This window comes from Aethalodelphis obliquidens, unplaced genomic scaffold (genome assembly GCF_003676395.1).
Source record: "Aethalodelphis obliquidens isolate GAN/ISIS:26980383/991018 unplaced genomic scaffold, ASM367639v1 scaffold1, whole genome shotgun sequence".
Lineage (NCBI taxonomy): Eukaryota > Metazoa > Chordata > Mammalia > Artiodactyla > Delphinidae > Aethalodelphis > Aethalodelphis obliquidens.
Genome location: NW_020837945.1, coordinates 67,198,106 through 67,221,312, shown reverse-complemented (window position 1 = coordinate 67,221,312; position 23,207 = coordinate 67,198,106). Strand labels below are relative to the sequence as shown.

General features: G+C 38.1%; 1 protein-coding gene across 8 annotated transcripts in view; it reads left to right on the top strand.

The window, feature by feature from the left end:
- The window catches only part of GOLGB1 (golgin B1), an 85,803-nt gene that overhangs the window by 29,557 nt on the left and 33,039 nt on the right, over positions 1 to 23,207 (top strand). For all 8 annotated transcript variants that reach the window (XM_027106039.1, XM_027106021.1, XM_027106027.1 and 5 more), the window contains 5 exons: positions 441 to 554; positions 2,011 to 2,413; positions 3,402 to 3,517; positions 19,987 to 20,101; positions 22,751 to 22,824. In XM_027106039.1, the coding sequence (XP_026961840.1) occupies positions 441 to 554; positions 2,011 to 2,413; positions 3,402 to 3,517; positions 19,987 to 20,101; positions 22,751 to 22,824 (822 nt within the window). The remainder of the gene's footprint in view (positions 1 to 440; positions 555 to 2,010; positions 2,414 to 3,401; positions 3,518 to 19,986; positions 20,102 to 22,750; positions 22,825 to 23,207) is intronic.

Genomic DNA, 23,207 nt, shown 5'->3' with positions numbered 1-23,207 from the left:
ATTGTTGACTTATTCATTCAACAAATGTTTACCAAGTGACTGTACCATGCATGAAACTAGAAGAGAAATGGTTCTTGCCTATAGAGAATATTCTCTTTGGTGAGTGGGATATACGTGTACCTATGTTATTTAGGTACAGGACATGACTATATAATTTTAAAAGTGGATATGTATAATAAATATCTAATTATTAAAAAGGTTCCCTAATTCAGGGACTTCCTTGTGTCAGTTTGGTTGTTGTTGGTGCTCTGAAGAAGACATTTTTGGAGATTCTTTGTTGCTGTTGGATAGGAAGCATGGCATGCTGGTGTCCGACCCTTTAATCTGTCATCCTCAACATCTAAAAATCTTAAGTACACAAGTCTACCTGACATTTTGAAAGGTAAGCAGATAATGATGCTCATGCGTTAGCACATTATGTCTAAACGTTTTCTTCTCAGAAATTGAGGGTGCTGCAGAGGAAGCTTGAGGAGCATGAAGAAGCCTTGTTGGGCCGTGCTCAGGTTGTGGACCTGCTGCAACAGGAGCTGACTGCTGCCGAACAGAGAAACCAGGTACTGCCTTCTCTACTACCTGCCTTGGGAGTATTCATTTCCACTTCAGTTTGCCAGGCAGCAGGTATAAAATCCTGTTAGAAGCCTTCAGAGAATTGATGCCATTTATTCATTCTTTCAACAATTCCCTGTGCTTAAGTGGTGGTGATACTATGATGATCAAAATATATACAGTTCCTTCCCTCATGAGGCTTACATTTCACATCTTTTATTGTTGCTCTTTTCCTTTGTGATTTTAGGTCTAGGGTCCTAGTTTCTTTAGAATGTCATATTTTCATCTAAGGAGTTTCTTTTCTGTCAGTTTACCCCTTCTCTGTCTTCAATGGTTCTTGTGCTTTATGTACTGTCCCTTCTTTGTTTGTTTTGTTGTTTAACTTTATGTTGGTTTGAAATAATCCCACCATGCAATATTCCCTTAAATTTAAAGGTGATTAAGGATGCTGATGTTCTAAAATCTTAAACTCAGGTATCCTATTCCCTGACTGTTGCCCATCCTGTCATTCCCTTTCTTAGGCTGTCCTGACTTTCATTCTCATTAAGATTTCTTGATCCTTTCATGTGTTGCTCTGGTATGTTGGTTCTTTCTTGGCCTCGCTCCTTTCCTTATCTGGTATAGATCTGCAGCTGCGATTTGGACTACTCCTTTACCAGCCCTTGGATTCCCTGTGTCCCTGCCCCTTCACATCCAGGGAGCCAAATCCTAATGTGGAATCGGTGCTATGGTCCACATTCTCTGCTTGTTCATCTGGGTCCCGCATGCTGCTGGAGAAAGTCATATCTTTTCTTCTTAATTTTCAACTCTCCTTGAGAACGACTGTCTGTCTTGCATAGAAACATGTTCCCATATCTCCAATTCTAATAGAACCCATACCCTGACCCTGAGTCCCCTTTCTGGCTGTCATTGAATAGTCAGGTTCAAATCCCAGTTGTGCTACTTACTAGATAGGTACTGTGGAGATAGTTACATATGTGTGACTTTATGGTAAGTTTCCATTCTCTGCTCCTTTTAGTACCTTATAAGTATCTCTCTCATGGCCTCTAATATTTTGTATTATAATGATCTGTTTAAGTGTGACTCTCTCACTAAACTCTGAGTTCCTTGAGGGCAGGGACTGGATCCATTTATTCAGTATTTATTGAGTACCACATACTCAGTATGCCATATATTATGCTAGATGCTGGAGAACAGTGATGATAAAACAGACACAGTCCCTTTCCTTATTGAACTAATTTTGTATTGGGAGACACATAAGTGAAAAGCTGATGACACAAATAAATATATATATGAACAGAAACTGTCAAAAGTATCAAGAAGCAAAAACAGAGGGTCTTATGGAATTGTAGGTTTGGTCCTGAGTGTCTAGGCCTGGGCTTCACCTAGAAGAGACTCTTCACTATGCTTATTGAAATGAAAGAATGAATTTATGGTTCATGAGGCTTTGTCTTTTTTTCTTAGATTTTCTCCCAGCAGTTACAGCAGATAGAAGCTGAGCAGAGTACTTTAAGGAACACTATAGAAACAGAAAGACAGGAGTCCAAGATTCTGATGGAAAAGATGGAACTTGAAGTGGCAGAGAGAAAACTATCTTTCCATAACCTGAAGGAAGAAATGCATCATCTTCTAGAACAGCTTGAACAGGCAGGTCAAGCCCAGGCTGAACTGCAGTCCCGGTACAGTGCTTTGGAGCAGAAGTACAAAACAGAAATGGCAGAGAAGACCTCTCACATTTTGAGTCTTCAAAAGACTGAACAAGAGCTGCACTCTGCCTGTGATGCCCTAAAGGATCAAAATTCAAAGCTTCTCCAAGATAAGAGTGAACAGGCAGCTCATTCAGCTCAGGTCATTCAGCAGCTAGAAGGTCAGTATTTGATTGCGTTTGAAGCCCATTTGTCTAGCCCATTTGTCTAGCATCCCTTTAAAATTTCAGGGATCTCTTAGTGACATCATTTGCTTAAACCAATTGAATGAATAGAATGATTAAGAAAGGTGTCTCTTCTGAACTCTTTGTTGCATTTCTCCCATCTCTGACTGAAGTTATAATCTGGCTTAATAAAATTATTATTATAGTACTAAAAACTATTGATAGTAATGTGTCAGACATTAAAAAGAACCCTATGTGAAACATAACTGTGGTCTGAAGGGTTCACTGACTGAAATGAGTAGGATTTGAATTAATTTGTGGAAAGCTCAGGCCAGATCTAGCTGCAAAGGTAGGGAGACTGAATTGCGTGGAGTCATCTTTACTTCTAAAGATGGATCTGAATGCTTTTCTTATAGGTGAAAATTTCTTTTTAAAGAAAACTTTTTAAAAAATGTGTTATTATTAAAGTAATACATGCCTCTGATTTAGTTTAATTCTAAAAGATTGGCATACAGGAAAGATTTTAGAAAGCATTAAATTGAACATCTGTATTGAAGAGAGCTGAACATTAATCAGAAAGCCTTAAGGGACATTACATGGGAACAGTGTGTTACATGAGCATGCTGTTCTCTTAACTGAACCATGTTCATGTTTAAAACATCTCAGTAGAATTTATAATGCTTATGTGGAGAGTGAAGAAAATAAAATAAAAAACGCTAAGGGCATTTTCAAGGGGGAAAGGAAAAATGACTTTAAAAAAAAATACCTAGACCTGTTTTATTTTACCTTTGAAGGAGGTTTACTGAGATGTCCTTTGGTCCTTGAGAGCATATAAACAATTTATAAAAATGATGGTATTGGCATCGTAATTTTAATTAAGATAACGGAACTAGAATAAACAGCATATGGTGTATCCCTAGAAGATAACTCACTAAGTTTCAGGCTTGAGGCAAAGATCATTTCAATTTTATTTTCTTTTCCTTAGATCAACTCCAGGAAAAATCCGAAGAAATCAACCAATTTCTAAATAAGGCAACGTTGCTAAAACATGAAATAGCATCTCAGACTTCTTTGCCAGATGTTTCTAACGAGGGCACACAGGTAATTAAATGTGTACTTCTTATGAATATGATCTATTTGTCTTTGCTGTATCTATACTTGGGTGTTCTAATAGAATTTATTCCAGAAAGCAGTATAAGCCTTCTCTCTTTTCTGCCTATACAATGCTTTTTTGGAGCCAATTCTATTTGAAAGGAAACATGAAAGACGGTAGTGTCCCAACAATGAATAATGAGAAAAAAGTAGACAATGAGCAACATAACCTCAAGAGCCTTTCTAACCTCTACAGCCTTTCTGTATTGGAGATGAGTCATTAATTTTAATCTTATAATCAGCTTTCCCAGTTGAGAAATCAATTTTGTTTTTGGTAGACTGAGATTTGATCAGGTTTAAAGTATACAATTCAGTCTAACCAAACTTAAAAGTCTATTGTAGAAATCATAATGCCCACATTAATCAGTTAACAGTAAAAAGTTTAATTTCCTGTTGATTGGCCAGTATATTCTCTCTGCCTTCTATAAAAGTCTCCAGGGAGCTAGATTTTAATCACCAGAAGGCTGCTTATTGAGCTTGAATATCAGAACAAGGAGAGTTAGTTTGATGATCTTAATTAACTAGTGTCAAGCTGGGATAACTGGATTAATTTATCTCCATTATAAGATTATACCTTCCAAACTGACAGATATAGGGGTCAGCAGAGTCCCATAGTTCCTGGGCAGTACTGTGCACTGACAAAAATTTTTCCTTCCTGGTTTTTGGCATCTAGGCTTTCCAATCTCTTCTATTCTCCCATTCTCAACTTTTTCCTCCCGTGTTTTGTTAAGACATTTTTCAGCAACTCTAAAAAATTCAGATTCCATATATATGTTTTAGCATACAGAATTTTTCTCTTTCTGACTTACTTCATTCTGTATGACAGACTCTAGGTCCATCCACCTCACTACAAATAATTCAATTTTGTTTCTTTTCATGGCTGAGTAATATTCCATTGTATATATGTGCCACATCTTCTTTATCCATTCATCTGTCAGTGGGCACTTAGGTTGCTTCCATGTCCTGGCTCTTGTAAATAGAGCTGCAATGAACATTGTGGTACATGACTCTTTTTTTGAATTATGGTTTTCTCAGGGTATATGCCCAGTAGTGGGATTGCTGGGTTGTATGGTAGTTCTATTTTTAGTTTTTTAAGGAACCTCCATACTGTTCTCCATAGTGGCTGTATCAATTTACATTCCCACCAGCAGTGCAAGAGGGTTCCCTTTGCTCCACACCCTCTCCAGCATTTATTGTTTGTAGATTTTTTTGATGATGGCCATTCTGACCAGTGTGAGGTGATACCTCATTGTAGTTTTGATTTGCATTTCTCTAATGATCAGTGATGTTGAGCATCCTTTCATGTGTTTGTTGGCAATCTGTATATCTTCTTTGGAGAAATGTCTATTTAGGTCTTCTGCCCATTTTTGGATTGGGTTTGTTTTTTTTTTTATTGTTTTTTTTTATTGTTTGTTTTTTTGATATTGAGCTGCATGAGCTGCTTGTAAAATTTGAAGATTAATCCTTTGTCAGTTGCTTCATTTGCAAATATTTTCTCCCATTCTGAGGGTTGTCTTTCCATCTTTATAGTTTCCTTTGCTGTGCTTTTAAGTTTCATTAGGTCCCATTTGTTTATATTTGTTTTTATTTCCATTTCTCCAGGAGGTGGGTCAAAAAAGATCTTGCTGTGATTTATGTCATAGGGTGTTGGACCTATGTTTTCCTCTAAGAGTTTTATAGTGTCTGGCCTTACATTTATGTGTTTAATCCATTTTGAGTTTATTTATGTGTATGGTGTTAGGGAGTGTTCTAATTTCATTCTTTTACATGTACCTGTCCAGTTTTCCCAGCACCACTTATTGAGGAGGCTGTCTTTTCTCCATTGTATGTTCTTGCCTCCTTTATCAAAAATTAGGTGACCATATGTGCGTGGGTTTATCTCTAGGCTTTCTATCCTGTTCCATTGATCTATATTTCTGTTTTTGTGCCAGGACCATACTGTCTTGATTACTGTAGCTTTGTAGTATAGTTTGAAGTCTGGGAGCCTGACTCCTCCAGCTCCTAAAAAAAAAAATGGTTCTGAAAAATGTAGGGGCAGGACAGGAAGAGAATAGACTTGAGGACATGGGAAGGGGGAAGGGTAAACTGGGAAGAAGTGAGAGAGTGGCATGGACATATATACACTACCAAATGTAAAATAGATAGCTAGTGGGAAGCAGCCTCATAGCACAGGGAGATCATCTCGGTGCTTTGTGACCACCTAGAAGGGTGGGATGGGGAGGGTTGGGGGGAGACGCAAGAGGGAGGAGATATGGGCATATATGTATATGTATAGTTGATTCACTTTGTTAAAAAGCAGAAACTAACACACTATTGTAAAGCAATTATATTCCAATAAAGATGTCAAAAAAAACCAAAAAATAAATAAAAATAAAAACAAAAATTCAAAGAATTTTATGGTGAACACCTGCATACTCACCATTTAGATTCTATTAATATTTACTATATTTGCTTTATCATATATCTATCCATTTATCCATCTACCAATTCATCTTAATTTTTTGTACATTTCACAGTAAGTTGTAGACATCAGTACATTTTTCTCTAAATATTTCGGCATGCATATCATTGACTAGATTTTAATATTTGTTTATAGTTCTTTTTTTTTTGAAGTGAGAGTTACAAAACATGAAATGTACAGGTATTAAGTGTACCATTCATTGAGTATTGTCATATGCGTTACCCAAATCCCTATCAAGATATATCACCCTACAAAGTACCCTTTTGCAGTCAACCGCATTACTCCCCTCCAGAGATGAACCAATGTTCTATATTTTTACCGTAGATTAATTTTGCATGTTTTATATCCTATAAATGTAATCGTACATTTGTGTTATTTTGTAGAAAACTTCTTTCACTCAGCATATTTTGAGATTCATTTATATTATCGTATGTATCATAATTTATTCTTTTATATTGCTGAGAAGTATTCCATTTTATGAATACACTGTATTTTCCTTTTGCATCACTGTGCTATAATTTCCTTTTGATGGATAACTGGTCTTTTTATGCTTTGGGTATTATGAATTAAGCTGCTATGGACATTCTTGTACAAGTATTTGTGTGGACATATGTTTTCATTTGTCTTCATTAAATGCTAGTTGAGGAATTTCTAGGCCATAGAGTAAGAATATATTTAGCTTTATAGGGAAATGCCAGATCTTCTTCCAAAGTGATTATATTGTTTATACTCTCACCTAAAATATATGAGAGTTCTAGTTGCTCTGCATCTTCTCTAAGATTTGGTATTATCAATTTTTAAAATTTTAGCCATTTTAATGGGTGTGTAGTGGTAGGTCAGTGTGGTTTCAATTTGCATCTCCCCAATGACAAATGACGTTGAACATGGTTACTTGAGATTCTTGGACATTTGTATATCTTCTTTTGGTGAAGTATCTGTTCATGTCATTTCCTCATTTTAAAAATTGAGTTTTTTGCCTATTTATCAAGTTGTAGTAATTCTTTATACATCCTGAATGCCAATTTATTATCAGGCACGTTTGGTAAATATTTTCTCCCATGCTGTGTCTTGCTTCTTTTTCTTTTTTAATTTTTTTAAATTGAAAATCACATATTGAATTTTTTTTATTAAAAGTAGAATTTCTTTTTTAATATTTATTTATTTGGTTCCACTGGGTCTTAGTTGCAGCAGGTGGGCTCCTTAGTTGCAGCTCGTGGACTCCTTAGTTGCAGCTCACCGGCTCCTTAGTTGTGGCATGCGAACTCTTATTTGCAGCATTCATTTGGGATCTAGTTCCCTGACCAGGGATCGAACCTGGGCCCCCTGCATTGGGAGCGTGGAGTCTTATCCACTGCAGCACAAGGGAAGTCCCGTGGCTTGCTTCTTATCCATTTTCTTCATGATGTTCTTTAATTAGCAGACATTTAAAATTTTGATAAAGTCTATTATTTATCATATTTATCATTTTTTTTCTGGTTATAATTTTCTTTGTCCTGTGTGTGAAACCTTTGCTTAACCCCAAGTCATGAAGATATTCTCTTATGTTTTCTTCCACAAGCTATATAGTTTTAGCTTTCACAGTTAAGTCTCTGAACCTCAGTAAATTTTTGTGTGTGGTGTAAGATAAGGGTCAAGTTTTATTTTTTTCCCTATATGGATATCCAGTTGTCTCTGCACCATTTCTTGAAAAGAGTTTACTTTCCTCTTTGGATTGCTTTGGTACCTTTGTTGAAAACAAATGATTAATAGGTCTATTTATGAGCTTTCTAGTCTATGAGCTTTCCAGTCTAGTCTAGCCAATTCTTAGGCCTGTATCATATTTTTTTTCGGGCAAGGCTTTATTGGGGCAACAGGGGGAAGTGAGAACAAGTAACAGGTTCCCTTGCTGGCTGGCTCCCTGAGGGGAGGCGAGCTTGTTCCTTATATGGAGTGAGGGTAGGGGTGTGTCCAGGGGTCTTGCTGGAGGGGTGGCTTAGGTGGTTTGCCCACCCCTAAGGTGGTGTTGTAGCATATGCTCAGTACCCTGCTTTTGCTCCCAATACCCTGTTTTTGCTCCAAGCTCTTCAAAAGTGGCAGTTGGGTGTTTTTGGTCTCTTTGTATCTTTTGGGCCCAGAATTTGCTCCAACTGCACATGCATGCAGTTATTTTTAGTCCCATATAGTTTCTTTGTATTTTGTTGCTCAAGAAGATGTTTGTCCAGGTGCAAGCACTGCAGCACTGCAGCACTGCAGGAAAGGGTCCTAGGTCCCAGCCTATCTCATCCCCTGCTGAGAGACTCTACACCCTTATTCTTAAGGGGTAAGGGACCGAAGATCTCTTCTTCTGAAACTTCTTCCTGCATAAGGGGACAGGGGCCACAGACCCTAGACCCTAGAGGTGTAGAAGTCTCTTGCTGACTGTCCCAAGGACCTGGGCCATTTTCTGCTGGAATGGGCTGAATTCCTTGAGCCATCATGAGCCTTACTTCAAATTGTCAGAGCCTAGAAGACACAAACTCAATCAAAAGGTTAAACAAACAAGGGCTATAAAGGAGAAAAACAACAATAGCCATTAAAGGGCCTAGGAAGGGAAGGAACCAGGTTACTTTGGGAGGGCTTCCTTAACTGTTGACCTGACAGGGGAAGCAGTGTCACCCCTGCCAAGAAGCCATTCTGTTTGGGTGTATATTTTTGTTAATTGCAGGGTTAAAGTTCAACATGTTTCTCTATTTTTAGAATGGAAGGTCTGGGTTGGTCCCAGGTCTCCTTTTTGGACTGAAAAGTCTTAGTCACAGGTTTACAACAATAGGGAAGACAACAGAGTACTAGACAAAATATAGTCTAAATCAGTATGACTGAAAAGAAAAGGGTTATGAGAAAACAAAAACCTCCTGCCAGAAAGCTTTTTATTTTTTTTGCGGTACGCGGGCCTCTCACTGTTGTGGCCTCTCCTGTGGCGGAGCACAGGCTCCGGACGCGCAGGCTCAGGGGCCGTGGCTCACGGGCCTAGCCGCTCCGCAGCATGTGGATCTTCCCAGACCAGGGCACGAACCCGTGTCCCCTGCATCGGCAGGCAGACTCTCAACCACTGCGCCACCAGGGAAGCCCCAGAAAGCTTTTTATACCTTGTGGTATCCAAGAGAACAAACTGGAGAACCAGTTTTCAGTTTCCCTGCCCATATCGAATAGTGAGGATTGGTGGTTAATTGTCTGCTGAAACCAGGTGGTTTGTTGTCAGATATTCTCAATGTTGGTTTCTACCCGGTACGGGCATCAGGGCTGTTTTCTTTGCCTCCCGATGTGCCCTGTTCTCTTAGGTAGTTTGAGAATTTTCCTTTTGGTGCCCACAGCAGTGAATGACTTCTACTAGTGTTGATTTTTGAGCACTTCTATGAGTTGTAATATCTCAGCCCCATATGTTACAGTGGAATTTTTTGCATTTAAAAGTCCTCTTTCTTTCCAGATTAGCTGCATGGGCATGTAAAACAAGGAAGGCATATATATATATATTTAAAATTTATTCATTTTATTTATTTATTTTTGGCTGCATTGGGTCTTCATTGCTGCTCACAGGCTTTCTCTAGTTGCGGCGAGCGGGGGCTACTCTTCGTTACAGTGCGCGGGCTTCTCATTGTGGTGGCTTCTCTTGTTGCAGAGCACGGGCTCTAGGGGCGCAGGCTTCAGTAGTTGTGGCATGTGGGCTCAGTAGTTGTGGCTCGCGGGATCTAGAGTGCAAGCTCAGTAGTTGTGGCGCACGGGCTTAGCTGCTTCGCGGCATGTGGGATCTTCCCGGACCAGGGCTTGAACCCATGTCCCCTGCACTGGCAGGCGGATTCTTAACCACTGCGCCACCAGGGAAGCCCGGAAGGCATATTTTGAGTCTGTATATATATTTATAATTTTCCTTCCCCCAACTTTAAGACTCAGGTTAGGGCTATTAGCTCAGCCCTCTGGGCTGAAGTGTTAGGTGGCAAAGGTTTTGCTTATATAACACTATAAGTGCTCACAGTAGCATACTCTGCCCTCCTGACTCCATCTTTAATGAAACTACTGCCATCAGTAAACCATTCTTCCTCAGGGTTTTCTGTGGCCTGGTCTGGTCTGATCAGGCCTACAGGCATAAACCTAGTTAGGGGTTTCAAGGCAGGAATGTGTTAGTTCTGGGCCTTCAGCCAGGATTAGAGTAGCCAGATTGAGGGTGTGGCAAGTTTTGAGGGTTAGTTCTGGGGAGTCAAGGAGTAAAGCCTGCTACTTAGTAAGGCAGCCTCCACTTAGCTAATGGTGGCCTTTAATTTCCAGAATCTTTTGTACTTGATGAGGGGTCTGGACTTCCAGCGGCTGTCCAAAGGTAAGCTTGTTAGCTTCTTCCACTAATAAAGCAGTGGCAGCTACTGGCCCGGAAGCAGCCATGTCAACCTTGGGCCATGGAATCTAGTTGTTTGGAAAAATAGCCTATAGGTTGAGGAACTTCTCCTAGCTTTTGTACAAGGACTCCCATAGCTGTCCCCTGTTTTTCAGCTATATACAAGATAAATGGCTTTTTTAAATTGGGGAGACCCAGAGCAAAAGCTTTGGTGAGGGTCTGTTTGATCTTATTAAGAGCCCTTTCTTGTTCCCCAGTCCAAAGTAATGGCTCTGTAGCTGGGCCTTTAGTGGCTTCATATAGAGGCTTAGCCATTAGTCTGAATCCTGGAATCCAAATTCCGCAAAATCCTGTCATGCCTAAGAAAGTACAAGGATTTTTTTTTTGGTCTTTGGGGCCCTTAATTCTAATATAGCTTCTTTTCTATCTAGAGATAGCTGTCTGCTTCCAGGGTTTATAATATATCCCAGATATTTAACTTGTTACTTTGAGATTTGTGCTTTTTTCTGAAAGATCCTGTAACCCTGGGTCCCAAGGAAATTAAGGACTTAAATGGTATTCTGATCTGAGGCCTCCATGGTGGGAACTATATATTAATATGTCATCTACATTCTGTAGACTGGCCCCTTCTTTTAGGTGTATTTCCCTTAGTTTTTTAATAAATTTATTTATTTATTTATTTATATTTTTGGCTGCGTTGGGTCTTCGTTGCTGTGCGCATGCTTTCTCTAGTTGTGGCGAGCTGGAGCGACTCTTTGTTGCGGTGCGCGGGCTTCTCATTGTGGTGGCTTCTCTTGTTGTGGAGCACGGGCTCTAGGTGCACAGGCTTCAGTAGTTGTGGCACATGGGCTCGGTAGTTGTGGCTTGCGGGCCCTAGAGTACAGGCTTAGTAGTTGTGGCGCACAGGCTTAGTTGCTCCATGGCATGTGGCGTCTTCCCTGACCAGGCCTTGAACCCGTGTCCTGTGCATTGGCAGGCAGATTCTTAACCACTGTGCCACCAGGAAGGTCCCTCCCTTAGTTCTTTTCTTAGGGCCTGGGTGAACAAGTGTGGGCTGTCCTGAAACCCCTGAAGCAATACTGTCCAGGTATATTATTGCATTTGACCTGAGTGGGGGTTAGTCTACTAAAAGGCAAACAGATACTGAGATGAGAGATGAACTGGGATGCAAAAGAAGGCATCCCTGAGGTCAAGCACTCCAGGAATCTGGACTAATATAAGGATTGGCCACAAGGGGATGTATAGGGACCACTGCATCATTTACTCCTCTAAGGTCTTGTACTATTCGATATTCCCTATTTGGCTTAACAACTGGCAGAATAGGGGTACTGTATGGAGACTGATAGAGCACTAAGAGGCCACGTCTTAAAAATTTATGGATGAGGGGTTGCAAACCTTTTTTTGCTTCCAACTTTATGGGGTACTGTCTCTTGTTAGAATAAGCGACTTCTGGCTTAAGGCTAATTTTTACAGGTTGAACATTTATAGCCTTCCCAGGGATTCCTTTGTCCCAAACTGCAGGGTGTACTGTGTGTAGAATATGGCTGGGAATAGGCCCTTGTTCTTCCAGTTGATTTGTCTTAGTCAGAATCAAGATAAGGGGCTGCTTCGGGCCTCCTAACTGTAATATGGCTCCAAGGGAGCCCAGAAGGTCTCTCCCCAGTAATGGGATAGGACACTCAGGCCCAACTTAAAAGGCACGAGATCAAACACTGTTCAAATAGGCAAGTGAGAGGCCCAGTGAAGTAACGAGTGTGAGGCTTTCCATCAACACCAGTCACAGTACAGCTTTTGGAGGAAGGAGGCCCAGTGTGAGAGATCAGGACAGAGTAAGTGACTCCATTATCACTTAAAAAATTGATTTTCTTACCTGCTATGTCAAGGACCACCCGGGCCTCCTTGATGGAGATAGATGTCTCATTGCGGGGAGCCACCAGAATCCCCAGGCCCGCTCAGTCGTCCAGCATGGCCATCTCAGGAGAGGGACCCCCCAAACGTGGTGACACTGAAACAAGAGGTTCAGGTGGCTACTTGTCACCCACAGGGAAGCTGCATTCAGTGGTCCTGGAGGTGCCCAGATCCTCTCCCTGGAAGAGGACAACTGCCCCACACTGAGCACTGTAAATCTGATACTGATCAGGGTTCTTGGACTTCCCCAATCAGTAGAAATTGATTAGAGGTCAGACAAGAAATTCAGGCAAGGCTTTATTGGGGCCCCTGCTACAGCAGGGCGGAGTGAGAACAAGTGATAAGTTCCTTTGCTTGCTACTCCTGCCTATATCACATTGTTTTCATTACTGTAGTTTGTAGTTAGTCTTGAAGTCAGGTAGTATAAGTCCTCTGACTTCGTTGTTCTTTTCAAGATTGCCTTGATTATTCTAAGTTCTTTGCATTTCTACAGAAATTATACAATCAACTATCTCAAATTCTATTTGAAAAAAAGAAGAAGCTGGATGGGATTTTGAATTGGCATTGTGTTGAATCTATAGATCACTTTAGGGAGAATTGACATCTTAATACTACTGAACTTTTCAATCCATGAGTATAGTATATCTCTTCACTTATTAAGATCTTCTTTAATTTCTTTCAGCAATGGTTTATAGTTTTGGTTGGAGGAGTTGTGCACATTTTAAAATTTATTCTGAAATAGTTCATTTTTTTTTTTTTTTTTTTTTTTTGCGGTACGCGGGCCTCTCACTGTTGTGGCCTCTCCCGTTGCGGAGCACAGGCCCCGGGAGCGCAGGCTCAGCGGCCATGGCTCACGGGCCCAGCCGCTCCGCGGCATGTGGGATCTTCCCGGACCGGGGCACAAACCCATGTCCCCTGCATCGGCAGGCGGACTCTCAACCACTGCGCCACCAGGGAAGCCCATAGTTCATATTTTTTAATGCTGTTGTAGGTGGAATTTATTCTAATTTCACCTTTCCAACTGTTTGCACTTTTATGTAAGTATATAATTGAATTTTGCTTATGTGAACTTGATATTTATTTTATTAATTCTAGGCTCATTCTGTAGATTCTTTAGGATTTTCTACATAAACAATCATGTCATCTTCAAATAAAGGCAAGTTTTACTTACTCCTTGCTAATCTTTATGCCCTTATTTCTTTTTCATGCAATGGCTAGGACCTTCATAACACTGTTTAATAGAAGTGGTAAGACTGGGCCTTCTTGCATTTTGCCTGATCTTAGGGGAAAGTATTTCATATTTTACCATTAGCTGTGTTACTAGTTTCAAGTTTTCATTAATCTTTTTTATCAGATTGAGGACTTTACCTTCTATTCTTAATTTGGTAAGAATTCGTATTAAATTTTGCCAAATGCCTTATCTGCATTTATTGAAATGATCATATGGGTTTTCTTCTGTTCATATGGTACATTACTTTAATTTTTGACTATTAAACCAACCTTGTTTTGTTAGGATAAACCCAACTTGGTCATAAAGTATTATCCTTTATATATATTACTGAATTTGATTTACTACTATTTTGGGAAGCATTTTTGTATCTGTACTTATGAAGGATATTGGTCTTTGTTTTGGTCATGAAGATTTTCCTTTGTTTTATAGTACTTTGTCAGATTTTGGTATTAGGGTTATTATGGCATAAAAAAAATGAGTTGGGGAGTGTTCCCTTTTATTTGAGAGTTTGTGTAAAATTGGTATTATTTCTCAAGAATTTGAAAGAATTCACCAGTGAAACTATCTGGGTCTGGAGTTGATAATGAATTGAATTTCTTTTACAGATATAAGACTAATAAGATTTTCTTTTTCATCTTGTGCCAGTTGGATTTTAGTTTTGTTTTGTTCTGTCCGTTTCATTGAAGACGTCAAATTTTTGTTATAACGTTGGTTATAGTATTCCCTTTTTTATCCTTTTAATGCTTGTACGCTCTGTAGTGATACCCACCCCTACCCCAATCCCTATTGTTTTTTTTTAATTAAGATATAATTGACATATAACATTGTGTAAGTTTAAGGTGTACAACTTGTTGATTTGATACATGTATATATTGCAATAGGGTTACCACCATAACATTAGCTAACACCTCCATCATGACCCATAATTACAATTTCTTTTTTGTGGTGAGAACATTTAAGATCTAGTCTCTTAGCAACTTTGAACTATATAATACATTATTGTTAACTATAATCACAATGTTGGGTGTTAGATCTTCAGAACTTTTTCATCTTCGATCTGCAAGTTTCTACTGTTTGGCCGACATCTCCCCACTTTGTGCTTCATTTTCTTGATGAGACTTTAAACTAGAAATTATTTGACTTTTAAAAAAAATCTTTTCAAAGAACCAACTTTTGGCCTTGTCAGTTTTCTCTAATGCTGGTCTGTTTTCACGTTTATTGATTTTTGTTCTTTGGTATTTCTATTTATTTGGGTTTACTTTGCTCTTCTGTTTCTAACTTCTTAAGGTGTAACTTTATATCAAACACTTCAGATCTTCTTTTCTCATTTAAACATTTAAAGTTACACAATTCCCTCTTAAGCACGTGGTTTGATATGTTGTGTTGTTATCATTCAGTTTTTGAAGAGTTTTCTAATTCTCCTTATGATTTCTTCTTTGATCATGGATTATTTAGAAGTGTGTTATTTAATATCCAGATATTTGGTTTTATTTCTAGATATTATTATTGATTTCTAATTAATTTCATTATGATCAGGTAATATGTTCTATATGATTTCAGTGCTTTGAAATTTATAGAAATTTGTTTTATGACATAGCATATGGGGTGTCTTGGTGAATGTAGCTTGTGCACTTGTAAAAAATGTATATTCTGTAGTTACTGGCTGTAACATTTTATAAATATCACTTGAATCATAGTATTATTCAAATTATATTTGACTGATTTTTGTCTAGTTGTTGAAACTTGACTGTTCTTTTTAGCATTTGACAAAATTTAATATCTATTCATAATAATAAGTTCTTAACAAATTAGACATAGACAAATGTAGCTTAATGTAATAAAGGCCATATACAACAAGCCCACAGCTAACATCATACTCAATGGTGAAAGGCTGAAAGCTTTTCCTCTAAGATCAGGAACTAGACAAAGGTGCCCACTCTCTTCACTCCTATTCAACATAATAATGGAAGTCCTTGCAAGATCTGGAATAGCCAAGCAGTCCTGAGAAAGAACAAAGAGGGAGGCATAAAATTCTGGATTTCTTTTCTTTTCAATTCTGTGTTCCAGAGATTTGGAGAGGAATGAATGATGAGGATGGCTCTTTTCTCCCTGAAGTCTGGAGCCTTCTGTAGGAGAATCAAAGACTGGAGTTGACTTGAAAGCTGAGAGTTGGAATTATCTGGAGGCTTTTTCAACTCAATTCTGGCGCCAGGAGTAGGATGACTTGAGTTTGCTGACATAATCACATGCCCTTCTCTTGTGGCTTGGCTGGTGTTTTGATTGCTATTTCTTCATTGGGATGATTTAGTTGTTCTTCTAAACAGAAAGTTATGAGATTCCTCGAATTCTAGAGATCAGAAATCAAAATTGGTTTCACTGGCCAAAAGTCATGATGTCAGCTGAGCTGCAGGGAAGGAGGCTTTAGGGAAGAATTCATTTCCTCATTTTTTCCAGTGACTAGAGCTGTATTACTTACACCCTTGGTTCCTGGTTGTTCTTCCATCTTTAAAACCAGAAGCCTAACATCTCGTCTTAGTCATCAGGTTGCCTTCCAACTCTTGAAACTAGACTGATTTTTTTTAAAGAGTTTATTTATTTATTTATTTGTTTGTTTATTTATTTATTTGTTTTTGGCTGCGTTGGGTTTTCGTTGCTCCACTCAGGCTTTCTCTGGTTGTGGCAGGTGGGGACTACACTTTGTTGTGGTGCCCAGGCTTCTCATTGCAGTGGCTTCTCTTGGTTGCAGAGTACAGGCTCTAGGCATGCAAGCTTCAATAGTTGTGGCACACGGGCTCAAGAGCACAGTCTCAGTAGTTGTGGCGCACAGGCTTAGTTGCTCCATGGCATGTGGAATCTTCTCGGATCAGGGATCGAACCCGTGTCCCCTGCATTGGCAGGCGGACTCAACCACTGCACCACCAGGGAAATCCTGCATACTTTTTTTTTTTTTTTTTGAGGTACGCGGGCCTCTCACTGTTGTGGCCTCTCCCGTTGCAGAGCACAGGCTCTGGACACACAGGCTCAGCGGCCATGGCTCACGGGCCTAGCCGCTCCATGGCATGTGGGATCTTCCCGGACTGGGGCACGAACATGTGTCCTCTGCATTGGCAGGCAGACTCTCAACCACTGCGCCACCAGGGAAGCCCCCTGCATACTTATAAAGTGTACAACTTGATAAGTTTTGACATGCATGAAGCCATCACCATTATCAAGAAAATGAACATATTCATCACCCCCCCAAAGTTTCTCATGCCCCCTTTTAATTTTTCTCTCACGTCTCCCACTACCCAGGCAACCACTTATCTTCTTTCTGTCATTATAGATTAGTTTGTATTTTTAATAAATTATATGTGCTCTTTTTCTTTCCTGGTTCTCTCACTCAGCATACTTATTTTGATATTCATCCTATTGTATGCAGCAAGAATTCATTCCTTTGTATTGTTGAGGATATTGTACCTACCACAATTTGTTTATCCATTTACTTGTTGATGGACAAACTTGGATTGTTGACAATTTTTGGCTATTACAAATAAAGCTTCTATGAATATTCTTTTACAAATCTTTGTTTGGACCTGTGCTTTCTTTACTCTCAGTAAATACCTAGAAGTGAAGTGTCTGGATCATATGGGAGGTTTTAAGACCTTGGCAGTTTTCCAAAGTGGTGTTACCATTTTCTATTCCCAGCAGAAGTGTATGAGAGTTCCAGGGGTAAACCTCACTCGGTAGTGATATATTATCCTTATACTTTCTTGAATTCACTTGCTAAAAATTCTATTTGTTTCATAACTATTTGGCTGTTTAGGTTATCTATTTCTTCTTGAGTGAGCTTTGGTGTTTTATATCTTTTAGGGGATTTGTCCATATAAAGTGTCAAATTTGTAGGCAAATTTATATAAAGTTATTCATAATAGTCTATAATTATTGTTTTAATATGTATAGAATCTGTAGTGATGTTACCTCTCCCATTTCTGATATTGGTAATTTGTGTTTTCTTTCTTACACAGGTTAGACTGTCCAGAGGTTTATTAACTTTACTGATCTAAAAACCAGCTTTGAGTTCATTGGTTCTGCCTTGTTTTCTATTTTATTGATTTCTACTTTGATCTTTATTATTTCCTTTCTTCTGTTTACTTTGGATTTGATATCCTCATTTCTTAGCTTCTTAAGGTGAAAGCTGAGGCCATTAGTTTGACACCTTTCTTATTTCTAATATAGACATTTTGCATTATAAATTCCCCCCAAAAAATCTACTTCAGCAGTGTCTCACAAGTTCTGTTGTATTTTCATTTTCATTCAGTTCACAATACTAATTTCCCTTTTAATTTCTTCTTTGCCCCCGGGTTACTTAGTTTCCAAATATTTGGGAGTCATATGTCTAGAGGTCTTTCTGTTATTGATTTTTATTTTAATTCCATTGTGGTCAGAGCACATACTTTATATGACTTGGCTCTTTAAGAATTGATTGAGACTTGTTTTATGGCCCAGAATGTTGTCTGTTTTGGTAAATGTTCTATATGTACTTGAAAATAATATGTAGTCTGCTGTTGTTTGCTGGAATGTTCTATAAATGCCAATCATGTAAAGTTGATTGATAGTCTTATTCAAGTGTACTATGTCCTTGCTGCTTTTCTGCCTCTCAATTATTGAAATCCCATATTATATTTGTGGATTTATTTACAGTTCTATCAGTTTTTACACCATGTATTTTCATGCTGTGTTATTGGGGGCTTAGACATTTAGGATGTTTATGTCTTCTTGATTAAGTGACCCATTGATATTATGAAATGACCTTCCTTATCCCTGGTGACATTCTTTGCTGTGAGATGTAGTTCTTTCTGATATTAATATAGCTATTCCACTTTTCTTTTGAGTAGTTTTAGCATGGTGTATCTTTTTTCACTCTTTAACTTATTTTTGTCTTTATATTTAAAGCTTATATGCAGCATAGAGTTTGAGCCTACTTCTTATCCAATATGTCAATCTCTGCCTTTTACTTGGAGTGTTCAGACCATTTCCATTAATGTTGTCGTTGATATAGTTTTAAGTCTCTCACCTTGTTATTTGTTTTCCATTTTTCCAACTGTTGTCTTTTACTTTTTTACTTTTCCTTCCTTTTAAAAAATTGGTTGAGTATTTTTTATGACTCTGTTTTTCTCCCTTTTCAGCGTATCAGCTATAATTTTTTATTTTATGGTAGTGACTGCATTAGGGATTATAGTCTGCATTTTTATCACAGTTACCTACATATAATATTGTGCTTCTTCAAGTATAGAATAAAAGTCTTACAATTATATACTTCTATTTCTTCACTCTTGGGATTTATATTATTATTATTTTACTTATGCATATATTATAAACAAAAAGTACAAAAATATAACGTTATAAACAAAAATTTTTATTTTTGTTTAGTCATTTATCTTTTAGAAGATTCAAATAATAAGAAAATAAATCTTAACTACCATTGCAGTTACCATTTCTGGTACTTTTCTTTAGGATAGATCAAGAGTTGGCTGTCTTTTTCCATAAAGGGTCAAATGGTAAATATTTTAGGCTTTTAGGCCATAAATAAAACTTTATTTACAAAAACAGGTGGAAGCCTCCAAATTTTGCCAAACTCTAGTGTAGTTTCATATTTCCATCTGGTTTTGTTTTCCTTCTGCCTAAAGGACTTCTTTTAATGTGGGTGTACTGTCATGAGCACGCAAGTCTGCTGGTGATGGGTTCTTATAGCTCTTGTATGTTCGAAGACATTTTTATCTCTCCATTGTTTTTAAAAGATATTGTTAAAAGCTGACTAGAGAAGCTATATCGATAGGTTTTTTTTTTTCTCTTTCAGTACTTTAAGGCTATTACTCTACTATCTTTTTTCTTGCATTTTGTTTTTGACAAGAAATCTGTCATCCTTGTCTTTTTTTTTTTTTCCTGGTTGCTTTTAGGATTTTATCACTGGTTTTGAGCACTTGGGCTATGATGTGCCTTTGCATAGTTTTCTTCATGTTTCTTTTGCTTGGACTTTGAATCTCTATGTTTATAGTTTTCATCAATTTGGAAAATTTTCTGCTGTTCATTAGTCAAATATTTTTTTTGACCCTCTCCCTTCCTTTGGAGACTCCAATTACACATATATTAGATTACTTGAAGTTTTTCCAGAACTCATAATGCACTTTTAGTTTTTTGGATTCTGAAAATTTTCTTTCATGTGCAGTAGACTTGGAATTTCTCTCTTTGTAATCCAGACTTCAGTCTTAAATTCAAAAGCCAATGAATTGCAAATTTGTGTGAAAGATTTTCTCTTTCTGTCTTCAGATGAAAAGTATTACTTTGAAGGTTACCTAGGCAGATAAGTAGATGCTATTTTAAAAGTATTTTCATGGCTGGAGAACTTTTAGAAGACAAAAATGCCAGAAGCTGTCTGGACATTAGTATGAGAGTTTTGTACTGGAGAATCATTAATTTGTTGTCTTTCTACAATTTAGGCAGTCACTGAGGAGAGTATTGCCTTTTTGCAGAAGAGAGTGGTAGAACTAGAGAATGAAAAGGGAGCCTTGCTCTTTAATTCTGTAGAGCTGGAGGAGCTGAAAGCTGAGAATGGTACGTACAAATGAAAACCATAATTCTCTGACTTCTTAACCCACAAGTGCCTCTACTTTTATCACTATATATGTATAACATGTAGATTCTCTGATTCTATGATAATAAAGATCTTAGACAGCATGGCTGGTAATTATTGAAGTTAGGATTAATACACATTAAACAATTTAAGCACAATACCAGTGTTTACATAAGTATAACATTTTACAGTATGGGCTATAGATGCTGCAGGAGATCTGTATTATATTCATTTTGGAGTGGCCAAGGAATCTTCTCAGAAGTATGGCTTGAATAGGACCTTAATAAGACAATGAATTTTTAAATAGCCAAAATAAAGAGAGAAAAGACTTTTCCAGTAATAAATTTGTGGGGTGAGATAATAGAGATCAGTATAAATAAAGGTTCAGAGGTAGAAACCATTTTGGCTTTTGCTCATAGTATATACTGCTTAGGACCTTATCCCTTTTCTTTAGCTTGGCTAATTCTTACTCATGTTTCAGGCCTCAACTAGGCCATTATCTTTTTCAGGAAGTCGATCCTAATTTCCCAAAGTTGGGTTAAATGCATTTTTGTGCTTCCAAATTGCATTCTTTTAACATTGTATTAAGATCATCTATTTATAATTTTATGTCTTATATTATAAGCTCTTTAGAGATAAAGTATAAGCTCTTCAAAGGCAGGGGCCCTTTTTTTTTTCGTCTTTTGCTTTACCAGGAACTAGAATAATACCTGGCAAATGAGTGACTGCTGAATAAAGTTTTGTTTGATTGAACTAAATTTAGCACTTTATTCTATTGGACTGTGTGTGAAGAGTTAGTAAGAATGAAGATAATACCTCCTTCCATTTGTCACCTGCTTCATAAGGACCTTATGGTTTTAATAACTTCTAGTTAATAACGTTTTACTTATCTATTTTATCCTGGAGTAACTGACTACCATGCTTTATCTTTAAGAGTGAGAATGAATACCAAATAAAGTTTGTACCATTTCCTAAAGTCTATAGCCAATATTTCCAACTTAACCATCTTACAGTTCCACTTAGCTATAAACTAGGGATCGTATACCTTTATTAGACTAGTCCCACCATTGCTGATAAAGAAAGAACGCCACAAATTCAGTTCATTATTCAACCCACTGAAAATACTTCTTTGAGATCTTATCCGTGATGCTTATTTTGTAGTTTTGCAAGCAGTCCCTGTCACTTTCATGTAGCTCACTGTGGTTTAGAGTTTATGTGAGTTCCATTCTCTTTGTTCTTTCCTGCAGGGGTCACTGGACTTGTTTTCTGTATTAGTTTTTGGGTCTGGTCTCATAGGTTACCTTTGTTTTATGAGTCATGTTCTATTAAACTCACCTTTTGTGCTTCCATTTCTGCCACTGTGCTCCTTCCTCAAATAATCTTGTGAAATGTCTGAACATATTATATACAGTCTTGAATTCGTTTCATAAATGTTCATTCATTCATTCAGCAAATATCTGTGGTGCCTTTCCTATGTACCAGGCACTAATTTAGTTGCTAAGCATATTGCTCTGAACATATTAGAGGACAAGACAGGCTATAAACATGTATATACATAAGAAAATTTCAGGGAGTGATAAGTATTAGGATAAAAATACAACAGGCTACTGCACATGTGCCTGGGGGAAGAAGAAAGTAGCGTCAGAGTGGTTAGGGTGGGCCTCTCTGAGCACTTGATACCTGAATGATGAAAAGGGGACAGCCATGCAAAAAGAGGCTGAGCAAATCGAATCCCAAGCAGAGAAGAGCAGTGCAAACACCCTGAAGTATGAATAAATTTGATATGTTTGCAGACAGAAAGAAGGCCAGTGTTCTTGGGATTAGAGTGAGCAAAAAAGGGGTAGTACAAGCAGAGGAGTTTGTAGAATAAGTGGGGTCAAATCATGTAGGTCACGTTAAGACATTTGGATGTAGTGTAAAAAATATGCTTCTTTTGTTTGTTTCTTTAGTATATTTGTCTTAACTTCTCAGAAAGAGTATAAACTTCTTGGGGGCTTATTAATACTCAACATTTTTATCCTCCAAGGTACTACTACTGTTTTTAAATACACACTTTGTAAACATGGGGTGGAACTCAGAAGACTGAATTCTGATCCCAGCTCTATGAACTAGCTGTAGGTCATGGCATTTCTTTGTTTCCTCATATGGTCATTGAGGAGATTGGATAGCTCCCTTCTAGTGCTAAAATTTGACGTCCTTATGAAAATATGTGAAAGAATGTTGAAGACATTATAAGTGCTATATTAATACATTATAATATGGATACAGAGGGTTATAGATAAATTAAGTTAAATTTATTGCCCTAGAAGTCCCAAATTATGCCACAGAAATAGCTGCTTTTTGTCATATGCTCTGGCATTTTTATTCCCTTTAAAGCCTTCCACTATTTATTATACTTCACTCAGGTTAATAATTAACACCTAGTACCATTCTATCTTATATCTCATCTTCTCATCTTCTTTTGCAACTTCTTTAATAAAATAAACGTTTTATCTCCCCCAAACTATTGTATCTGTTCTTTCCTCTTGGTTATTTCATGCATCTCAAATAGCCACATACACAATCATACCTCTGTTTTTTTCAAACACTCTACATTTATCTTCTAAGGATATTTATTTTGTGACTTTCAGAAAAACTGTCCTCTCAGATTACTCTCCTAGAGGCTCAGAAGAGAACTGGAGAGGCAGATAGAGAAGTCAGTGAGGTAAGTGATGCATTCTTTTTTTTTTTTAATGATTTATTTTATTTATTTTGGCTGTGTTGTGTCTTCGTAGCTATGCGTGGACTTTCTCTAGTTGCAGTGAGTGAGGGCTACTCTTCGTTGTGGTGTGCGGGCTTCTCATTGGGGTGGCTTGTTTTGTTGTGGAGCACAGGCTCTAGGTGCCCAGGCATAGTAGTTGTGGCTCGCGGGCTCTAGGGTGCAGGCTCAGTAGTTGTGGCTCGTGGGCTCTAGGGCGCAGGCTCAGTAGCTGTGGTGCATCGGCTTAGTTGCTTCGTGGCATGTGGAATCTTCCCAGACCAGGGCTCGAACCCATGTCTCCTGCATTGGCAGGCAGACTCTTAACCACTGTGCCACCAGGGAAGACC